This window comes from Alternaria viburni, assembly GCF_023758015.1.
Source record: "Alternaria viburni strain BMP 2772 chromosome Unknown scaffold_19, whole genome shotgun sequence".
Taxonomy (NCBI): domain Eukaryota; kingdom Fungi; phylum Ascomycota; class Dothideomycetes; order Pleosporales; family Pleosporaceae; genus Alternaria; species Alternaria viburni.
In genome coordinates, this window is record NW_026055788.1 from 157,177 (window position 1) to 174,984 (window position 17,808).

Sequence of the window (17,808 nt, forward strand, 5' to 3'; positions counted from 1 at the left end):
GTCTCGATTCTGGTGCTCCCTCTGGAATTCCATAGCCCGTATTTGGAGTACGCCTTGCTCGCTCGCTAATAGTACTTCATAGGGAGTTTAAAAATGAAGAAAAGAAAAGACAGTAACGCCATTTACTCGTACTCAGACTCAAAAGTTTGTTGTACCAGCCCTAGGCAGCGTGTTGGACGAACCACTCGAAGCTTTGCTCCTCGTTCCACTCATCCCGGAGCTCACACTCGTTCTTGAGCTTGCCCTTAATCTACCCTTATCCCCCTCTTTGATCGACCTCAGGATCTCAATGCCCTCGGGAGTCTTTCCCAACCGAGATACGAGCGTCGTGTTTTCATGTTGCAGGTCACCAATCTGCTCCTTAATCAACTTGTTCTCCTGCTCCAGTATTTCCACGCGCTGCTTGAACTCGTCCCGCTCGCGTTGCGCTTTGGCGAGTTGATTCTTATCTGCTTCCTTCTGTTGGCGGAGGAGCAATTTCCGTGTCTCCTTCTCGCGGCGCTCTTCGAGTTTGCGCATCTCTTTCTCATACTTTTCTTTCTGTTTCTTCTTCTCCCTCTCGTGCTTCTCATTCGCTTTTTGCATGTCCGCATTCGCCTTCTGGCTTTCAGCTTGTAGTCCAGACTCCTGCTTTTCGCGCGCTTGCTCGAGTTTCGCCTTCAGCTGTTCCTTCTTTTCTTCGATCTTTTGTAAGCCCTTGTGATGTGGGCTGTCTTCCGTCAACGGTAGGGACTGTTGCGACGAAGTTGATGGTGTCGGGATCTCTCGGTCGATTGGGAGCCCTTCGCGGGCAGTAGTGAACTGTTCTGCAGATGCGAAAGAATCGCCGGAAGACGACGAGCTTGAGGAGCTATCGGATCTTGTGCGTTGTAAGCTGTATTGGCTGCCAGCCTCCCCAGTCTTGTCCACTATGCTGGTTCCTATTCCGGCACCCATACCGTTCGCATCAGTTGCGGAGAATGTCCGCCCAGTGTCGTGTGCTTTGGGCGTCTCCGCGGAGTCGTCTTTGCCTGCTATTCCATCGGCCTCGACATCGTCGTCTTTGGCACACGCCCAGTCGAGGAATTTGACCGCGTCCTGGACTATGCTGCTAGGCACATTCCGCTCGACCATGAATCGAGGAATACCACCACCAGGATCACTGCGGGTTACCATTATCCACTCGATAGGGTTGGTCTCTGCGTCGCCGTCGCCCATGGGTATCTCCCTGATCATCTCGATCGACTCGTAGAAGCCTCGCACCATGTTGCTTCGCGGCGGCGCATCGGGATGTGAACAGGGTATGGAAACGACCATGAAGTGTCGCGGTGTTGAGTTGGCGACTTTGGAGGCATCGGTAAGACATGTATCAGAGGTGATGAGTAGGGTGATGAACTCTCGTGGTGAGGTCGGGCCAGGGAACTGCGCGGATAGCTGGTAGACTGCGCCTCTGTTAGTTGCTATAGGCGGCTGGAGATATTCGCTCTCCCATACCTTGCAGTTGGCCAACGCCGTTGACTGTCATGTCCTCTAGCCGTTGGTCTCCTCCAATGCCTCGTATATTGCCCTCGCCTGGGCCGCCCTGAACTTCCAAACTCTCCGGGAATTCCCTCTTCATGGCGCGCTTCCACTTCTCGAACCCGAGGCCCTCGTGTACGCTCGAGCGCGAGAACCAGGCACCGTGCCTGTCCTTTCCGGCCATCTTGTAGACGCTCATGCCTGTAGCGGCGTCATTGTTTCCTAGCTTCACAGGCTTGCCCCATGACTTCTGGAGCTCTTCATGCTCTGGCGCAGGTGGTGGCCGGCGGACTTGGGAAATTGTAAGGTCCTTGGAGCCCGTTGCAGGTTCTTGCTCGGTTCGGGTTCGTTGTGACGACTCGTAAGGCGTTCCATTGGGTGGTGGAGGCACAGAGTTCGCGATCACTTCTGCTTTGGCCAGTATCTCGGATAGGAATGTTGAGAGGTTGTCGGTAGGGACGTCGCTGAACTCTTTCGGCCGGAGGCACGCGAGCGCTTCGTGTAGCTCCGACATGATAACGTCTGACGGAAAGATGGGGCTTGGAAAGATCTGGGGGAGGTAACAACGAAGGATTCAAAGCCACAGGATACCTAGACCCTTTGTGGCTGCTCCCAAGCTATATGTGTGCTGTGAATGTTCCGAGGTACCCGTGGTGCCAGCTAGCACGGTCCGGTGACGGACGATGAAATCATTACCTGCGATTATCGATTCGATTTGCAATGAAGATGGAGCTTGAGAAAGAACTAATAACGAGTAGCAAACTAGGCGAGCTGGTTTCCTATGCTGAATTGCGAGGCCTCCAGTCGATATGGCAGTTGTTTGCATGTGCAGGTATAGTTGATGCAACGTCATCCCTGCACGTCGCTCGCTCTTCCCAATCCGCGACGCGTGACGCGGGGTCGCCCGCCGCGCCACCGACGTATCAATCCCTGGCCGCCCTGCATACGAATACGCCGGCAGCCACTACGTCACATATGGCAAAGCTTGCGAAATTGCGACCTTCGCGTTTGCTAGCATTCTGGCCGACACGGCACTCGATGAAACACACCATACGGATACAATGTAAGAGAAATATTCTATCTATCTAAGACGTGCTGGACACGTAGAGAGGGGTATTTCGCAGGTCTAGCTAATGCAGCAAATCAACCTATTCCAAAGCAACAGTCCATGAATTACACAAGTACGTATAAAGCACACATCTGTCAAACTGTTAGTCTCCATAGATGTACGCCGGAGGTTCATAACTTACCATGCTAAGCCCCAAGATCATGCTGCACCAAAAGAGGACGTTGTTCAACAGAGTGCGGCCTCTAACCCACTTGCTCCGTTGCAACATTACAATCGGCATCTGGAGCATCATCGCAACGAAACCGTAGCCTCTGAACTTTCGTGTAATGCAGCCCATGACAAGCTCATGCGCCAACGCAGAGATGAGGAAGGTGATCGTTGTAGCTAGAGGACGCGACATGTGGTTCTTAGATGCAGAGTAGACGTGTCGTCGGAAGAAATGGTGACTAAATCGTAACGCGTCCAGTCAGTATATTTCTCACATGCGACTCGTACAGGGACGTGACTTACACGGGCTTGTTCCATTCGCGCGAGAACTCTAACCAGTCGCAGCTGTTCCACCAGTCTGCATAGAATTGACGGTCGGCAAAGCCTGCAACTCTTGTTAGCAGCGGACGCTGGGCTTGGTAGTGGAAACTTACGTGTTATCTCTGCAAAAGCACCCAGGATGTACTCAAAGATGACGAGGAAGACTAGCAGGAAAGTAATCATGAATGGAAACAGCAGACGACCGATAGTCTCGCTGAGGATCAACGTGAAATCTGTAGCACCCTTTGAATTTTGGAGTCGCACAGCCGATACGTCCAGCACTGGAAGGATGAACTCCTCCGCAGTAATGACCATCAAGAAGATGCATCCAAACACGGCAAGAGTCTTGTAGAAGACCTCCAACCAGCGGATGTTGGTGTTCCTCGGGTACTCCAGCTCGTAACACAAGGTTGGGCAGAAGATAAAGTCGACAAAGTTATACAGGGTGAGGTTGTTGGGGTAGGAGACGTTACCCAGAGGCGAAGCAAGCTCCAATGCGAGATCATCTCTCAGCTGGCCGAGATACTCTGCATTTGCCTTCTTCGGGTCAGGCTCCTCCTGTGAGGGAGACTGCGGGATCTCGTGCAAATGAGTGCTTGAGCTTGGATAGCGCACTGCAGCTACCTTGCTGGCCTTGTCGGGTGTATCAAGATCGTTCAAGCGACGTAGAGTTTCGCTGAGATGACCGTTGTAGAAACTTCACAAGGTTAGCTATGCAATCAAAGCTCTAGTTACTTGGTGCCATACGCGTAAGAGTGCATCTTCATAAAAATCGCAAGCAGATGCAGAGTGAAGAAGACCTGCGCGGTCCAGCTCCAGTCGCGAATGAAAGGGTATCTTTGCATTGGTCAGTCTACAGTACAATTTATAACCAGGGCCAGCGTACGTAGTCCAGAAAGCGAGCCAAATTGCCTGAAATATGCTCTGTATAGCTATGCCAGACGTGTTCCAGCGCAGAGACCCCTGTTTGAGAAACAGCCTCTGGAGTGGCAGCGACAGGGCGGTGCTGAACACCATGGCACCGTCGACTAGACCAAGCTCGACGACCTTCTCCTTGAACAGCGCCCACTGTCTCATCTGGAAGGGGTATCCAGTCTCGGTCATGTTGCGTAGCATGGATGTAATGACCATGATGGCAAGTCCGATCCAGAACAGGACGAAGAAGCCGCGGAAGTCATGGTAGTCGCTGTTTGGGTCGAAGTGGGAGACGCGATCCACGTAATCGATGGTAGGAAATATGCGCTGCTTGTGCTGGGCGCGTATCTGCCTGCGTGCGGACGAGGAGGCCTGGACGGAAGGCGGGGCATCGTCGGGTATGGGTGTGCTTCTTCCACTGCGGAGGTCAGCCATGTATCGCGTCGAGAGAGGTGCCCATGTACCTAGAGATGCCTGAGCCGGGCTCCCGGAGCGTGCCATTCTTGTTGAACGCCTCGTCGCTGAGTTGGGGCTTGAGCAAGTCGATTCTCGTGGGTTTGCGCGGTCGCGGCGAGTGGAAGTCGGTGTTGCCGTTGTGAGCATTCGCGTCAAAAGACGTAGACTCGGCCATTATGAGGAGACGTGTATGCGCATGTCACGGAGGAGAAGTGGGAAGGAGGATTCAAGTGTGGACAGGCCAGACTATGATCCGCAACTAACAGGGTCACTGGCTGTGTCAGATGGGGCAGTGAGTGGCAGACGAGGCTTCCGGACAATCGCTCGACACAAACAGGTAATGGGGAGGTAATAGGCTTGCATTTGATACGTATATATGCTACAAGGAATATGCAAGTACCTGCGGTCTGCTGATGTAGTGGTGGCCTAGCGACTCGGAGAGTTGGCACTGAGGGTCGAAGGGTCGGTTACATCAGCGGCCGCGCGAGTCAGTGCGAGCGTCTTGGGAGCAGTGCCAGGAATTGTCGTGTTTCTTGGTATGTAGAGTAACGTGCAAGTACTTGTATCTCGGGGTTTGCTTAGAGAATTACGCCAGAATCTATGCGTATCAAAGATAGCCAGAGTTCAGGGTAGAATAGAGTCTAGGCATCCGTACCCGTTGTTGGTGGCAGGTGCGTCCGACCTCTGGACTCTGGAACAAATGACGGCCCGGCCAGCTGTAGGCCATGCCCAAACGTTCCGCCTACCAACGCGCAGCCAGGACAATTCACATAGTCGCCCGTGACCGATCCATACGACCCATCGACGGCCGAATACCCTTCCCGTCCTCTCCAGCCTCTTTCCCATCGAACCCTCTTTCGCTGTCCGGGTGGGGTCCAAGAGGCCACCGCAATGGCTTCCTGTACGCCAAGCACCGCGACCCCCAGCAGCTGAGGACTTGTGCTAAGGATATACAGTGAAGCAGTTTATTCGCAATGTGCGCGCTGCAAAGACAATTGCCGACGAGCGTGCGGTCGTGCAGAAAGAGAGTGCCGCCATCCGCGCCAGCTTCAGGGAGGAGAGCCACGACTCCAACGTGAGGAGGAACAATGTCGCAAAGCTACTCTATCTCTTCACTCTGGGTGAGAGGACACACTTTGGTCAGATCGAATGTCTGAAGCTGCTGGCCTCTCCGCGCTTCGCCGACAAGCGGTTGGGGTATCTGGGTACCATGCTGCTACTGGACGAGAACCAGGAAGTGCTGACTCTGGTGACGAACTCACTGAAGAAGTATGCAATGATGCACTCTCTGATATGGATCCACATGCTAAACAATGTGTAGCGACCTCAACCACCCCAACCAGTACATCGTCGGCCTCGCCCTCTGCACGCTCGGCAACATCGCCTCCGTCGAAATGGCTCGAGACCTGTTCCCGGAGGTCGAAACGATAATATCGAGCGCGAACCCATACATACGTCGCAAAGCCGCAATCTGCGCCATGAGGATATGTCGGAAAGTGCCCGACCTCCAGGAACATTTCTTGGAAAAGGCCAAGTTGCTACTACAAGACCGAAACCACGGCGTCTTGCTGTGTGGCGTCACTCTAGTAGAGAACCTCTGCGAGGCGGACGAGGTCGAGGACGACGAGAACGGCGTAAGGGAGATCTTCAGACCCATGGTGCCCAGCCTAGTCAAGATATTGAAGGGGCTCTCCTCGTCTGGTTATGCGCCCGAGCACGACGTGACTGGCATCACAGACCCTTTCCTACAATGCAAGCTACTTCAGCTTCTACGAGTCCTGGCTCGTGGCGATGCGCAGGTTAGCGAACAGATCAACGATATCCTAGCCCAGGTCGCAACCAACACAGACTCCTCGAAAAACGTCGGCAACTCCATCCTATACGAGGCGGTACTCACAATCCTCGATATCGAAGCAGATTCCGGACTTCGCGTGCTTGGTGTCAACATCCTAGGAAAGTTCTTGTCAAACCGTGATAACAACATCAGATATGTTGCGCTCAACACACTGATCAAGGTTGTCGCAGTCGAACCAAACGCCGTGCAGAGACACCGCAACACCATCCTGGATTGTCTACGGGATCCCGATATTAGTATTAGACGGCGAGCGCTTGACCTCAGCTTTACCTTGATCAACGAGAGCAACGTGCGAGTACTGATAAGGGAGCTCCTTGCTTTCTTGGAGGTTGCTGACAACGAGTTCAAACCTGTCATGACATCCCAGATCGGTGTCGCAGCAGACCGCTTCGCACCGAACAAGAGGTGGCACGTTGATACGATGCTGCGCGTCTTGAAACTCGTAAGCCAGTCATGTTCCTGTGAGCTGCATGTAGCTAATTCATGTTTCAGGCCGGAAACTATGTCAAAGAGCAGATTCTGTCCTCCTTTGTGCGACTGATCGCTACCACACCTGACCTCCAGACCTATTCCGTACAGAAACTCTATGCGGCCTTGAAGGAAGACATCACACAGGAGGGTCTCACACTAGCCGGTTCCTGGGTCATTGGCGAGTACGGTGATGCACTACTTAGAGGTGGTCAGTACGAAGAGGAAGAGCTTGTCAAGGAAGTCAAAGAAAGCGACGTCGTCGATCTCTTCGAAACCATCCTCGGTAGCAGTTACGCAGGTCTTATCGTCCAACAGTACATCGTCACAGCCTCTATGAAATTGACGACACGTTTGAGCGATCCTGCTCAGATTGAGCGTTTACGGCGGTTATTACAACGATATGCGGCAAACCTTGACGTTGAGATTCAACAGCGTGCAGCCGAATACGGAAACTTGTTCGGTCACGACCAGATTAGGAGGGGCGTTCTTGAGAAGATGCCCCCACCTGAAATCCGCGAAGAGTCACGAGTTCTGGGCGAAGCGACCAAGAAGCGACAGTCGAAGATTGCAAAGAAGAAGCCTGCGCAAGCAGCGACAGAAGACTTGCTACTGGACCTCATGGGCGATGCAGGTCCGTCGACTAGCATGAATGGGGCGGCCAATGGAACTCAACAGAGCCAGGACTTGCTTGCTGACATTATGGGCGGGTCTTCATCACCGCCCCAGACATCCTCCCCGGCACCACAATCAAACGTGGCCAACATCATGGACCTCTTCAACTCCGGAGCTAGTAGCTCCCCAGCCCCAGCTCAGTCTCAGGCACCGCCGGCAGGTAACTCCATGGACCTTTTGGGCGGGCTCGGCGGCATGTCCTCGCCACCACCACAAGCTTCAGCGCCTTCGGTGGCCTCAGGCCCGCCCGCGCATCCCGCATACAACAAGAACGACCTACAGATCACCTTCCAGCTCAAGCGTGACGCAAACGCCGTGCAACTTCTCGCACGTTTCCGCAATACTGGAAGCTTTGGCCAGCTGTCAGGTGTGAATCTACAAGCCGCTGTACCAAAGAGCCAAAAGCTGCAACTACAACCGATCAGTACCAGTGAGTTGGAGGGAGGCCAAGATGCGACCCAGCAAATGAGGGTCACAGCCGTCAATGGGGTAAGTCATTCTCAGATACGTTTTGTATGTATACCGTGCTAACAGACCTAGCCCCCACCCGCAAGGCTAAAGCTTCGACTCAAGATCAGTTACTCGGCAGGTGGTGCTCCAGTGACAGAGCAGGTTGACTGGGCCGAGCCGACATGATCGCAAAGCATACCTTTGGTAGTAAAATCTTCAAGTAGCGAGCAGTATAGAGCAAATGACATACCCGAGCGATGATGACATGCACGACGGACTAGATCCAGCGCAAGACTTTCGTGCGCGCATCTTTGGCGCCTATATCAAGTGCTGAGCGTAGAGCGGGTTCTTTAGCGTTAGTGTATCCTCGAACTGGATAGCAAGATTGCTTCGGGGGACGCCTAATCTTCATGCTTGAAATGAAGAAGCACAGTCGCCTTTTGCACCTGTCGTAATAACCCAACAGAGGTGGAAATAAGATGCGGGATTAGCGCCTCAAGCCATCCGCGCCCGCTTTTCCGGTAGATCCCCCCGCCATTGCCAGGAACATCGACTTGTTGAGTGGCTTCTCTCTCTTCTGCACAACCGTCCACTGCACCCAACCATTCCAAAGGGGGATTGCTGCCCATTCAGGAGCGCTTCAGGTCAAAAAGACATCATTTACACACACACATCGCGAAGACGGCAGCAGGTGATGCACGACCAGGGATTAACACAGATTCTGGGATCGACATGATAGCACGCCCCAGCGCCTGCATACTATAAACCTTGCCAGCCACTCACTTTTGTCACTACTGCGGTCACCCTGTCTCGTCATGCGCCCCAAGAAGTTCGGTTCGCATTAGCACGAGGGGATCGCGGGTACCCAGCCTCACAATGCCTGCTGCCAGTATCTGTTTATGTCCGCATAGAGCTACTACCTTCCTTATTCAGCGTTACATGGGACGTTATAATGGTGTCCCGATATTCCCGAAGTCCTGGATCTGGCTGCACAACTTGCAGTAGAGAGGGAACGTGATGCAATTGCCAATAGACGGGTCTTGGTCATTATCCACTATGAACAGGTGCTTAACCTCCCAGATCTGCTTCTATTACCTGGACACAACCTTCTGTCTTTTGTTTCAACGTTCGTCTTCATTGGAGACGGTGAAGATATCCATACCGGAACTTTGTTGGTCTCTCATTAAACTGAGTAGCAACCGGCCCGAACGGTATCCCTGACATTCAACATATTTATACAAGAGACCTTGGGGACCACAAGCGTCTGTGAGGATCACACGTTTGAACGCAATGCATCTCACGTCTCTTACTCTCGGAAGTGGTTTTTTGTCGCTGGTGTCGGCTCTACCATCGAACACACCGGTAGACCTACCGAGGAGGCAGTATGAGACCACCCCACCATCATACGATCCTGTGTCGCCTGATCAGAGAGCACAAGCCGTGATCGACACCTTCAGAATAAGCTGGGATGGATACCGCCAGTATGCATTCCCGATGGATGAGCTGAGGCCTGTGAGCAACAACGGGAGTAATTCGAGGTACGTACCCAATATCCATGTTTCAAGGAAGTCTTGCTAACATGGTCTCAGGAACGGATGGGGTGCCTCTGCTGTAGACGCGCTCAGCACAGCACTCATCATGGGCCAGAAAGACATCGTGAACGAAATCATAGAATATATCCCCAGCATCAATTTCGCGTATACTGAGGACCCCGTCTCTCTATTCGAGACCACGATCCGATACCTTGGCGGCATGCTGTCCGGCTATGACTTGCTTTCCGGTCCTTTGGCGCATCTCGCAGACGATCCAGCAAATGTAGAAGCCCTTCTCACGCAATCGGTCAACTTGGCCAACAATCTCTCCTACGCATTCGAGACACCCACAGGAATACCCTGGAACATCCTTACTTTCAACAACCGAAGCAACGTCGATCAAGAGAACGGACTCGCAACTGTCGGCACACTGATCCTCGAATGGGTCCGCCTCGCAGATCTCACCGGGAACCAAACATATGCGGATCTGGCCGAAAAGGCAGAACAATACCTTCTCTTCCCATCCCCAGAGTTCGCCGAGCCGTTCCCTGGACTCCTGGGCATGGGAATCAACGTAACGACAGGGCAATTCAACGACGCAGTCGGAGGCTGGGTAGGCGGCGCCGACTCTTTCTACGAGTACCTCATCAAGATGTACATCTACGACCCACGCTACAGCTTCCTCAAGGAACGCTGGATCAAAGCCGTAGACAGTTCCATTGCGAATCTAGCCTCGCACCCAGCACCCCGACCGGACATAACCTTCCTCGCAGCCTTTGAAAACACGACACTCGACCTAGAATCCCAGCATCTCGCCTGTTTCGACGGTGGAAACTTCATCCTAGGCGGTCAGGTCCTTGACCGGCAAGACTACATCGATTTCGGTCTCGAACTCGTCAACGGTTGCCATGAGACATACATCCAAACCGCAACACGCATCGGGCCTGAAGTCTTCTCCTGGAACACCTCCGCCGTACCAGCGAACCAAACATCCTTCTTCAACCAAACTGGTTTCTGGATCGAGAACGCGGGTTACCAACTCCGTCCTGAGGTTATAGAATCTTACTACTATGCATACCGCGCGACTTCGGATTCAAAGTACCAGGACTGGGCGTGGGATGCTTTTGTTGCGATTAACGCGACGACGAGGGTTGGCAGCGGGTATAGTTCTATCGAGGACGTGAATGTGGTTGGGGGAGGTAATTTTACGGATTTCCAGGAGAGCTTCTGGTTCGCCGAGGTGTTGAAGTATAGCTATGCAATTCAGGCGGGCGAGGCTGAGTGGCAGGTTGGGAAAGATGGGGTTAATGAGTGGGTTTACAATACTGAGGCGCATCCGGTCAAGGTCTATGGGGGTGGGAACACGACGAGAGGGCTGTAAAGAACGCTGTCTTGGAAGAGGTAGAGAGGTAACCTGTAGTAATCGAGTTCTGCTGCAGAACAATCTTTTTGGCGTCTGGACGCCGGGTATATGATGCAGATGAACGTATTTCGGTGCCGTGAAACTACTCGAAGAAACCACCGTCGCTCTCTTCCGCCTCTTCCTGGGCCTGTACGCCGAGCGCTCTCCTCTCGCGACGGTTCTTGGCTGCTGCCAACTTTTCTTCCACCTTCTTCTCTTTGACCTTGACTGCTGGTTGCACTTGCGGCTGTGCCTTCTTTTTCGTTTCCTTTTTAGGCACAACAGCGGGCATAGCCTCCTTGCTATTCCTAAGCGCGTCCAATGTGCCTTCTGCCATCGCCTCCTCCACAGCTTTCCACATGTCCAAGTCTCCTTTTGGCCCGTCGACCTCGCGATTCGCTTTGTCATCGGTATCCTCGTCCGCTGCTTCGTCGGAATCTGAGGCCTTGTCCTTCTTCGACTTTGGGTACAGAGAGGCGTAGGGTTTCATGAGCGGGTAGTAAATGGCGTAGTTGACATCGACTTGAGCGTTGTGCACCTTTTGCGCTAGGTCTTGCTTCTTCGCATCGTCTTCCTCGGCCTCGTGTTCTTTCTTCAGCTTCTTCAGTATCCTTGTGCCCTTTTGACGATCTGAGGCGCGTTAGCAATCGCTTCGTGTTGACTCCCATGCGCCATGCGCAATCCATAACATACCGAAGAATCGTATGTGATGATACTTTCCAATCATCTTCTTCCTGTATTCGGCCTCTCTGCTGCTCTCCAGCTTCTCTTGCAGTTCGTGCTGACAGGCTTCGAGCTCTCTCTCCCTCTCCACCCTGTTGCCCGCTGACATCTTGTGATCGCCTACATTGTCGACGTGCGCAAGCAGTCGCTTCAGGTCTCGTATCCGGCTCTTGAGCGCGTTGGTGCTGGTGCTCTTGTCGATGTCGCTCGAGACGTGCGGCCGCTTCTTCGACTTGGGATGGCTCTGGCCGGGCTTGAAGGTGCGGTGCTTCTTGAATGGTTTGGGTGCAGAGGACGACGACTCGGTCGCGTCGGCATGCTTGCGCTTTTGCGACATGGTGGCGGGCTGAGATTTGGGATTTGAGGGTTGCTGGCTGGCTGCGGAAATCTTGGGATCGAAGGAAGGGAAGTTTTAGTGGGGCGGCAGAATTAAGGTTGCTAGACCGCCCGATGCGCGCCAAGTGAGATCACGCGTCTGGCGTTCACCCACCTGCAGGCTCCCGATATCTTCCACTTGCACGGTAACTTAGCAAAGTCGAGTGTACTGCAATATGCACACGACATCGTTCGCCCCGGGATCCTTCAGACTATTTCCCACTGACTTATGAGGCTTCCTTATCCTGCTTTCGGACCTTGAACTTCCATCATCGCGGGATCGCGATAGTCAGCCAGTGAGATGGAAGCTGCAATAAGATGGTCGCCGCACTCGACCCGAGACAACCCTCGCTTCTTGATCATCGATGTCGCGGGTAATAGGCTACGTCTGTGTCAAATCGAAGAGTTTAGTAAGAGCAAGGTCAACTATAAGCAGATATGCATCCGAGATAAGCTGCCAAACTACACGGCCTTCGACTGGTCCAAGAAAGATCCGAGTGTAGTTGCTGTGGGTTCTGCTTCTGGAGAGGCTACAATCGTTACATTGGATCCGGACAAGCCTGATCACGACTACATCCACTCGTTTTCGATACGACACCAAAGAAAATGCAACTCTATCGCTTTCAGCGCTAAGAATCTACTTGCTACGGGGCTGGATAGAGTCAGGAATGATGTCTGTCTCAACATCTACGATATGAACGACTCGCGAGTCACAGCCAAGGATGAACCGTACAAGAAGCTGGCGAGCTCAGAAGCAATCTCTAGCATCAAGTTCTTCAATGGACAGCCTGATATGCTCGTCGCGGGTGTCTCGAGGCAATACGTGCGCATTTACGATCTCAGAGGTGGGTCACACATGAAGCAGTGACTATCCCCTGCTCATTCTTTATAGACTCTAGCACGGCGGGCATTGCGCAATTCCAAACACGCCAGGTGCACAACATCTCCATAGACCCGTTGGACGAAAACTACTTTCTATCAGCGGGGACGGCAGGAGACCCAACTGTGACTGTTTGGGACACACGCTTCGTCAAGCAACGAGTAGCGTCCAACGATAATGCAAGCGGGGGCGCCGTCCTGGAGTTCAAGCCAGTCGTGGACAATTCACAGTCGGCTTCTATATGGAGTCTTCGCTACTCTGGCAGCAAGCGAGGAACATTCGGAGTACTTGCGAATACTGGGGAATTCAAAATCATCGAATTAGCACAGCACTCTCATCAACCTTCCGAGACAGCAGATACACCTTTCGCTCGAGCATGGGCGTCTCCATACTACACCAAAGCCACACATCACCTACGCTATGCCTCACACGACAAACAGCATCGGCACGATGAGAAAGAGCGCGTCGTGGCATACGACTTTATGACTACTGGAAATCCGCTCGGTGGACAATGTGCTCTAGCTCTACATTCAAATCGAGAAGTCGAAGTTCTCAGAGTACCACCAATATCACCTCGGATCAACGTCAGCGCGCTGGAAGAGATATACAAAGATCGCACCTGCATTGCTAGGCCGACTTCGCCATATGGTACGGTAGCAGAGGATCTAATCCAGGTACAAAACAGAGCACTAGGCGACAAGTACGACATCGAACATGATCACAAATCCAACCTCTCCGCCAGCATCGATAGACTGAGCCTCAGCAACAGTCAGCGAAGCCTACCTCTTTTGTCAACAGAACACCCCAGCCATCACATGCATGAGGACCTCCTCGATCTTGCGTTCCCTGAATTCAAGATTCCTCTATCTGATTATCTAGCCGTCCTCCAAGCGCCCAAACGGCGTGTCCAGGAGGGCTACTCCCTCGATTGTGCCAAGAACAAAGGTATTGTCCACAACGATCCCTGGCTGGTCGACGTGTGGACGCTGATCGACCGCATGGATGCGCATGCCGCAGGAGACGGTATGGTGGGCAACGGTCTCGATCTCAAATATTTGGGAGTGAGCTCGATATGGGCAAACGAATTGACAATGTACGACGAGCGACTCATCGATCCGGATACAAAGACGAGTCAAGAGATGTTCAGCGATGCAGTCAAAGAGATAGTCGAAGCCATGGAATTCCCCATTTTCGAAGGCGTGAACACAGAATATCCAGAGAACAGGCAATTATGTCTTAGTCTCTGCGGCTGGCCCCTCGAGAAAGCCGGCGTAGAGCAAAACTGTCAACGGCTTATAGGTGAAGGCGAGATATACAAAGCGATCGTGCTCGCCGTCTTCCAGGGACACAAGGACATTGCACTAACCCTCCTCCGGGCAAGTCTTACGAGCAAGAGACTCCCACAAGACGACATCGGTCTCGCAGCCGTCATAGCCTGTGCCTCGCCGTCCTCTGGCGTCTCAGCCGAGCAAAGAGAAGCTTGCGCCTGGATGGCCGACATGACCAGCGACGCCTACCTAAAATCACTCTTAACCTACTTCATCACAGGCGACTGGTCAAGCGTAGTCTCGATGCCCCAACTCACCCTCTCCGACCGCGTAGCCGTCGCCTTGAAATACCTACCAGACCCCTCCTTGACCACCTTCCTCACCACCACAACAACAACCGCAACAGCCCAAGGCGACATCTCCGCCCTCCTCCTCACAGGCCTAACAACGCGCTCCCTGTCTCTCCTCCAAACACACATCTCGCACCACCCCACCACCGGCCTGCAAAACGCCGTCCTCATCCTCTCCCGCGCCTGCCCCCTCTACATCCAAGACCCGCGCTGGACCCTCTGGAAAGACATGTACCTCGAGCAACAGCAGATCTGGCGCACGTTCCTCGAGCGCACACGCTACGTCAAAGAACACAATCTACTCAGCGTAACGCGCGAGGGAAGGAGTGTGAATAAACCCAGTCAACCGAGCTTGACACTCAGGTGTCTGAACTGCCAGCAGAATCTTGCGTTGAGGAAGGATCCGAGGAGTAGTACGAAGAGGCTGCTTCCTACTGCACATCAGGCGGGTGGCATGAATAACGCGCCGTCTACAGCGACGACGACACATCGTGCAACGGCTTCGTTGTCGTTTGGTGGCGGTGCTGGCAAACCTGCTGCACCATTGCAACAGAAATCCGCGGCTAGCACGCCTGGACTTCATTGTCCGAATTGCGCGGCGCAGATGCCGAGGTGTGCGCTGTGTATGTTGTGGTTGGGCTCGCCTGATCCGAGTAAACAGGGGGCGTACGAGACGCTCAAAGGAGAGGACAAGGAGGGCAGGATGATGGTGTTTTGTATGAATTGTACGCATGGGTTTCATGGTCATCATGCGAGGGATTGGTTTGCTAGACATGCCATGTGTCCTGTGCCGGACTGTGGGTGCATGTGTGGGTTGATGAAGTGAGGGAGAATCAACAGTACGAAGTTTCGCTTAGGATTTCCATGTAGCATAGTTCAAGATACGGAGTGCACCGAAGTAGTGGGGAGTAAACAGATATAGTTTTAAGAAGCTGTGCGGCCGTCTGTCCATGATGCTCCTGGTCTGGAGATCTCAAAGTCTTCCCTATACGCGCTATTGTACCAAGAAAAAGCTAAAGAAACGCAAAAAGGGTATAATCGCCACCGAGGTGCGGCTTGTCAAGACCAACTGTTCGTTTCTGTACCCTTACAGAAACGATAATATCCTATAGCGCCGCTAATGATGCCAAAAAGACTGACACGTCCAAACACCTCTATAAATGCTGAAAAAGCGACTGCGAACAGTTAAAACGTGCGATGCAGACACTAAAGAATCAGGAAAACGTTCGACGGCTGTCCAGTTGACCGCCTTCGATGCCCGCGCGATGCGCAGATTTCCTAATCTTGCCCTGCCATCTCACTGTCGTCGTTGCCGAAGTCGTCTTCTTCGTCAATGGCCATTATGTTCGCTTGTGCGGTGACAACGACCATGTTGTCACCATCCTCTTCCTCGTGGTACATGGTGCCGTCGTTGAGGTCGAAAGCGTTGTCCTCGTTGTCAACGTCGTCTCCACCGTTGGTGTTCATGAAGACGCGCAGACGTTGTACGCCAACGCCGCTGAAGACGCAGAACACTTCACGCTGGTGATCGTTGAATTCGGGGGGTGCCTCGCGGCAAAAGGCGAGAAGATCGTCGCGAAGGAAAGCTTGGACGCCAGTGAGAGAGAGGTGGGTCAGGCGGGGGCAGTTGTTGAGGAGCGCATGGATGCCCTGTTCATGTCAGTAACGGCACGGGATTTATCTTGGGTGGGGCACTTACGGCTAGGGAGAGGTTGGTGCAGTAGCTGAGGTGCACTCTCTCGAGCACACTGGGTGCGATGGGCCCGCTGGAGCCGATCTGCTTCGGTTTGGCGAGTGCGAGTATGCTGCGGTCCGTTATGGCGGCACACTTGACCAGGCCAATGCGCTTGAGCTTGGGTAGAGCAGCGAGTTGCATGACCGAGGCGTCGGTGAGAGCAATGCAGCATGCGAGATCAATGTACCGTATGCGGTTGCATAGCTTGACCAGCTGCGCGACACCGACATCTGTGATGTTGGCGCAATGTCCCAGGTGTATGTAGTGGAGGTTCTTGCCCAGACGAGTAATGGCCATGACGGCTCTGTCGGTAATGTTGCGACATTTGGCGAGGACCAGGTTGCGCAGTCGCGGAGCTGCGTGGACTATCTTCTGGACGCCAGAATCTTGTAGCTCTTCGCAACCAGTAAGATCTAGGATACGCAGGCAGTCGTAGGTAGCCTCGGCTGGGAGACGGAGGAAGGCCTGGTCGGTGATCTTGACGCAGTGGGCTAATCGTAGCTCGCGGAGGTTGGGGCCTTCTGTGATGAGCGTAGTGATGGAGGCATCGTCGAGGTTCTTGCAGTCGTGAAGATCGATTTCGAGGATGTAGCGGCAGTTCCTGGCAAAGGCGATGATGCTCCGGTCGCTGAGTTGCGAGCATCCGTTCAGCTTGAGGCGCTTCAGATGTCTGCAGTTCTTGGCAACTTCCTCGAGCGAATCGTCCGTGATCTTCTTGCAGTTTGTGATGTTGAGGCCCTGCAGGCGGACTGCGTGTTTGGCCAGAGCGAGCATTGACTTGTCGGTGATGGACTCGACGTTGGTGACATCCAGGGCGAGAATGTAGCGGTTTTCCTCGAGCATGGCCTCCAGACTAAAGTCGGACAGTCGTGAGCAGTTGGTCAGCGTTAAGCGCTCAACACGCTTGCAACTTGAAAGCGGTTTCAGCGTCCCGTCACTGACTTCACCGCCCAAAGCGGACAGGTTCAGACGCTTGATAAGACTGCTATAGTCGAAGAAGCTGTTGACCGTCTGGACCGTCTTTATGACGCTCTTGACATTCGACCATTTGTTCGTTGAGGGACGATGCCAGAGCAGACCGACGCTGTTCCCAGCCCATGTCTTAGACACGAGCATGCAGTTCTTGAGGTCGGCGGGCGAGGAGAGTTTTGCGAAGACGGCGATCATGAGCTCGGCGGGTAGGCGGGAGACAGGCGAGATGCGGTTCTGCTCTTCGATGGCCCGCCGGCGAGCCTCCTCGTCCGAGTCGGGCGATACTGACGGCGCCAGCGACGAGAGCGAGTCGTTGGACTGCAGCATGATGGAGTCCTTGTCTTCATCGTCGTAGCCGCGCTCGGGCGAGGTCGAGGCGGAAGAGTCGGAGCGCGAGGTGCTGGCGTCTCTCTGGGGCCGTCGTGAGCGCGCCGTGGTGCCTTGTCGGACGCGGGCGAGTCGTGGGTTTTCGGCCATGGTACCGGGTGTGTCAGGAGTCGCGGGGGGTTCGGTTTATATAGACGGGCAGGCGTGATTGCGGTGGGCGTGCAACAGCGTCTAAAGGGCACAATCGGTGTGCTGGTATACGCGGCGGCTGGCGGGTGTATGGGGCAGCCCGCTTACTCTACAAATACAACAACAACAACAGTGCGGTCTG

General features: G+C 53.6%; 6 protein-coding genes across 6 annotated transcripts; 3 read left to right on the forward strand and 3 right to left on the reverse strand.

Moving 5' to 3' along the window:
- Positions 1-138: 138 nt before the first annotated feature.
- Positions 139-4,640, reverse strand: J4E79_008162 (uncharacterized protein; the record flags this gene model as incomplete). Its single annotated transcript, XM_049357021.1, has 9 exons — positions 139-1,421; positions 1,474-2,047; positions 2,683-2,697; positions 2,748-3,012; positions 3,077-3,158; positions 3,208-3,791; positions 3,842-3,931; positions 3,981-4,427; positions 4,474-4,640. The coding sequence occupies 9 exons, from the start codon at positions 4,638-4,640 to the stop codon at positions 139-141; spliced, it is 3,507 nt and encodes a 1,168-aa protein (XP_049208385.1).
- Positions 4,641-5,356: 716 nt separating this feature from the next.
- Positions 5,357-8,099, forward strand: J4E79_008163 (uncharacterized protein; the record flags this gene model as incomplete). The annotated part of the gene is made up of 5 exons (XM_049357022.1): positions 5,357-5,366; positions 5,422-5,734; positions 5,787-6,762; positions 6,813-7,952; positions 8,004-8,099. 5 exons carry the CDS (start codon positions 5,357-5,359, stop codon positions 8,097-8,099), a joined length of 2,535 nt encoding a protein of 844 aa, XP_049208386.1.
- Positions 8,100-9,407: 1,308 nt separating this feature from the next.
- Positions 9,408-10,826, forward strand: J4E79_008164 (uncharacterized protein; the record flags this gene model as incomplete). The annotated part of the gene is made up of 2 exons (XM_049357023.1): positions 9,408-9,451; positions 9,503-10,826. The coding sequence occupies 2 exons, from the start codon at positions 9,408-9,410 to the stop codon at positions 10,824-10,826; spliced, it is 1,368 nt and encodes a 455-aa protein (XP_049208387.1).
- Positions 10,827-10,950: 124 nt separating this feature from the next.
- EFG1 (18S rRNA maturation protein) lies at positions 10,951-11,907 on the reverse strand (the record flags this gene model as incomplete). Its single annotated transcript, XM_049357024.1, has 2 exons — positions 10,951-11,477; positions 11,541-11,907. The coding sequence occupies 2 exons, from the start codon at positions 11,905-11,907 to the stop codon at positions 10,951-10,953; spliced, it is 894 nt and encodes a 297-aa protein (XP_049208388.1).
- Positions 11,908-12,246: 339 nt separating this feature from the next.
- On the forward strand, positions 12,247-14,857 carry J4E79_008166 (uncharacterized protein; the record flags this gene model as incomplete). The annotated part of the gene is given in 3 exon segments (XM_049357025.1): positions 12,247-12,790; positions 12,838-14,771; positions 14,786-14,857. 3 exon segments carry the CDS (start codon positions 12,247-12,249, stop codon positions 14,855-14,857), a joined length of 2,550 nt encoding a protein of 849 aa, XP_049208389.1.
- An 864-nt stretch (positions 14,858-15,721) lies between these two features.
- On the reverse strand, positions 15,722-17,627 carry J4E79_008167 (uncharacterized protein; the record flags this gene model as incomplete). The annotated part of the gene is made up of 2 exons (XM_049357026.1): positions 15,722-16,093; positions 16,143-17,627. 2 exons carry the CDS (start codon positions 17,625-17,627, stop codon positions 15,722-15,724), a joined length of 1,857 nt encoding a protein of 618 aa, XP_049208390.1.
- Between the last annotated feature and the right edge of the window lie 181 nt (positions 17,628-17,808).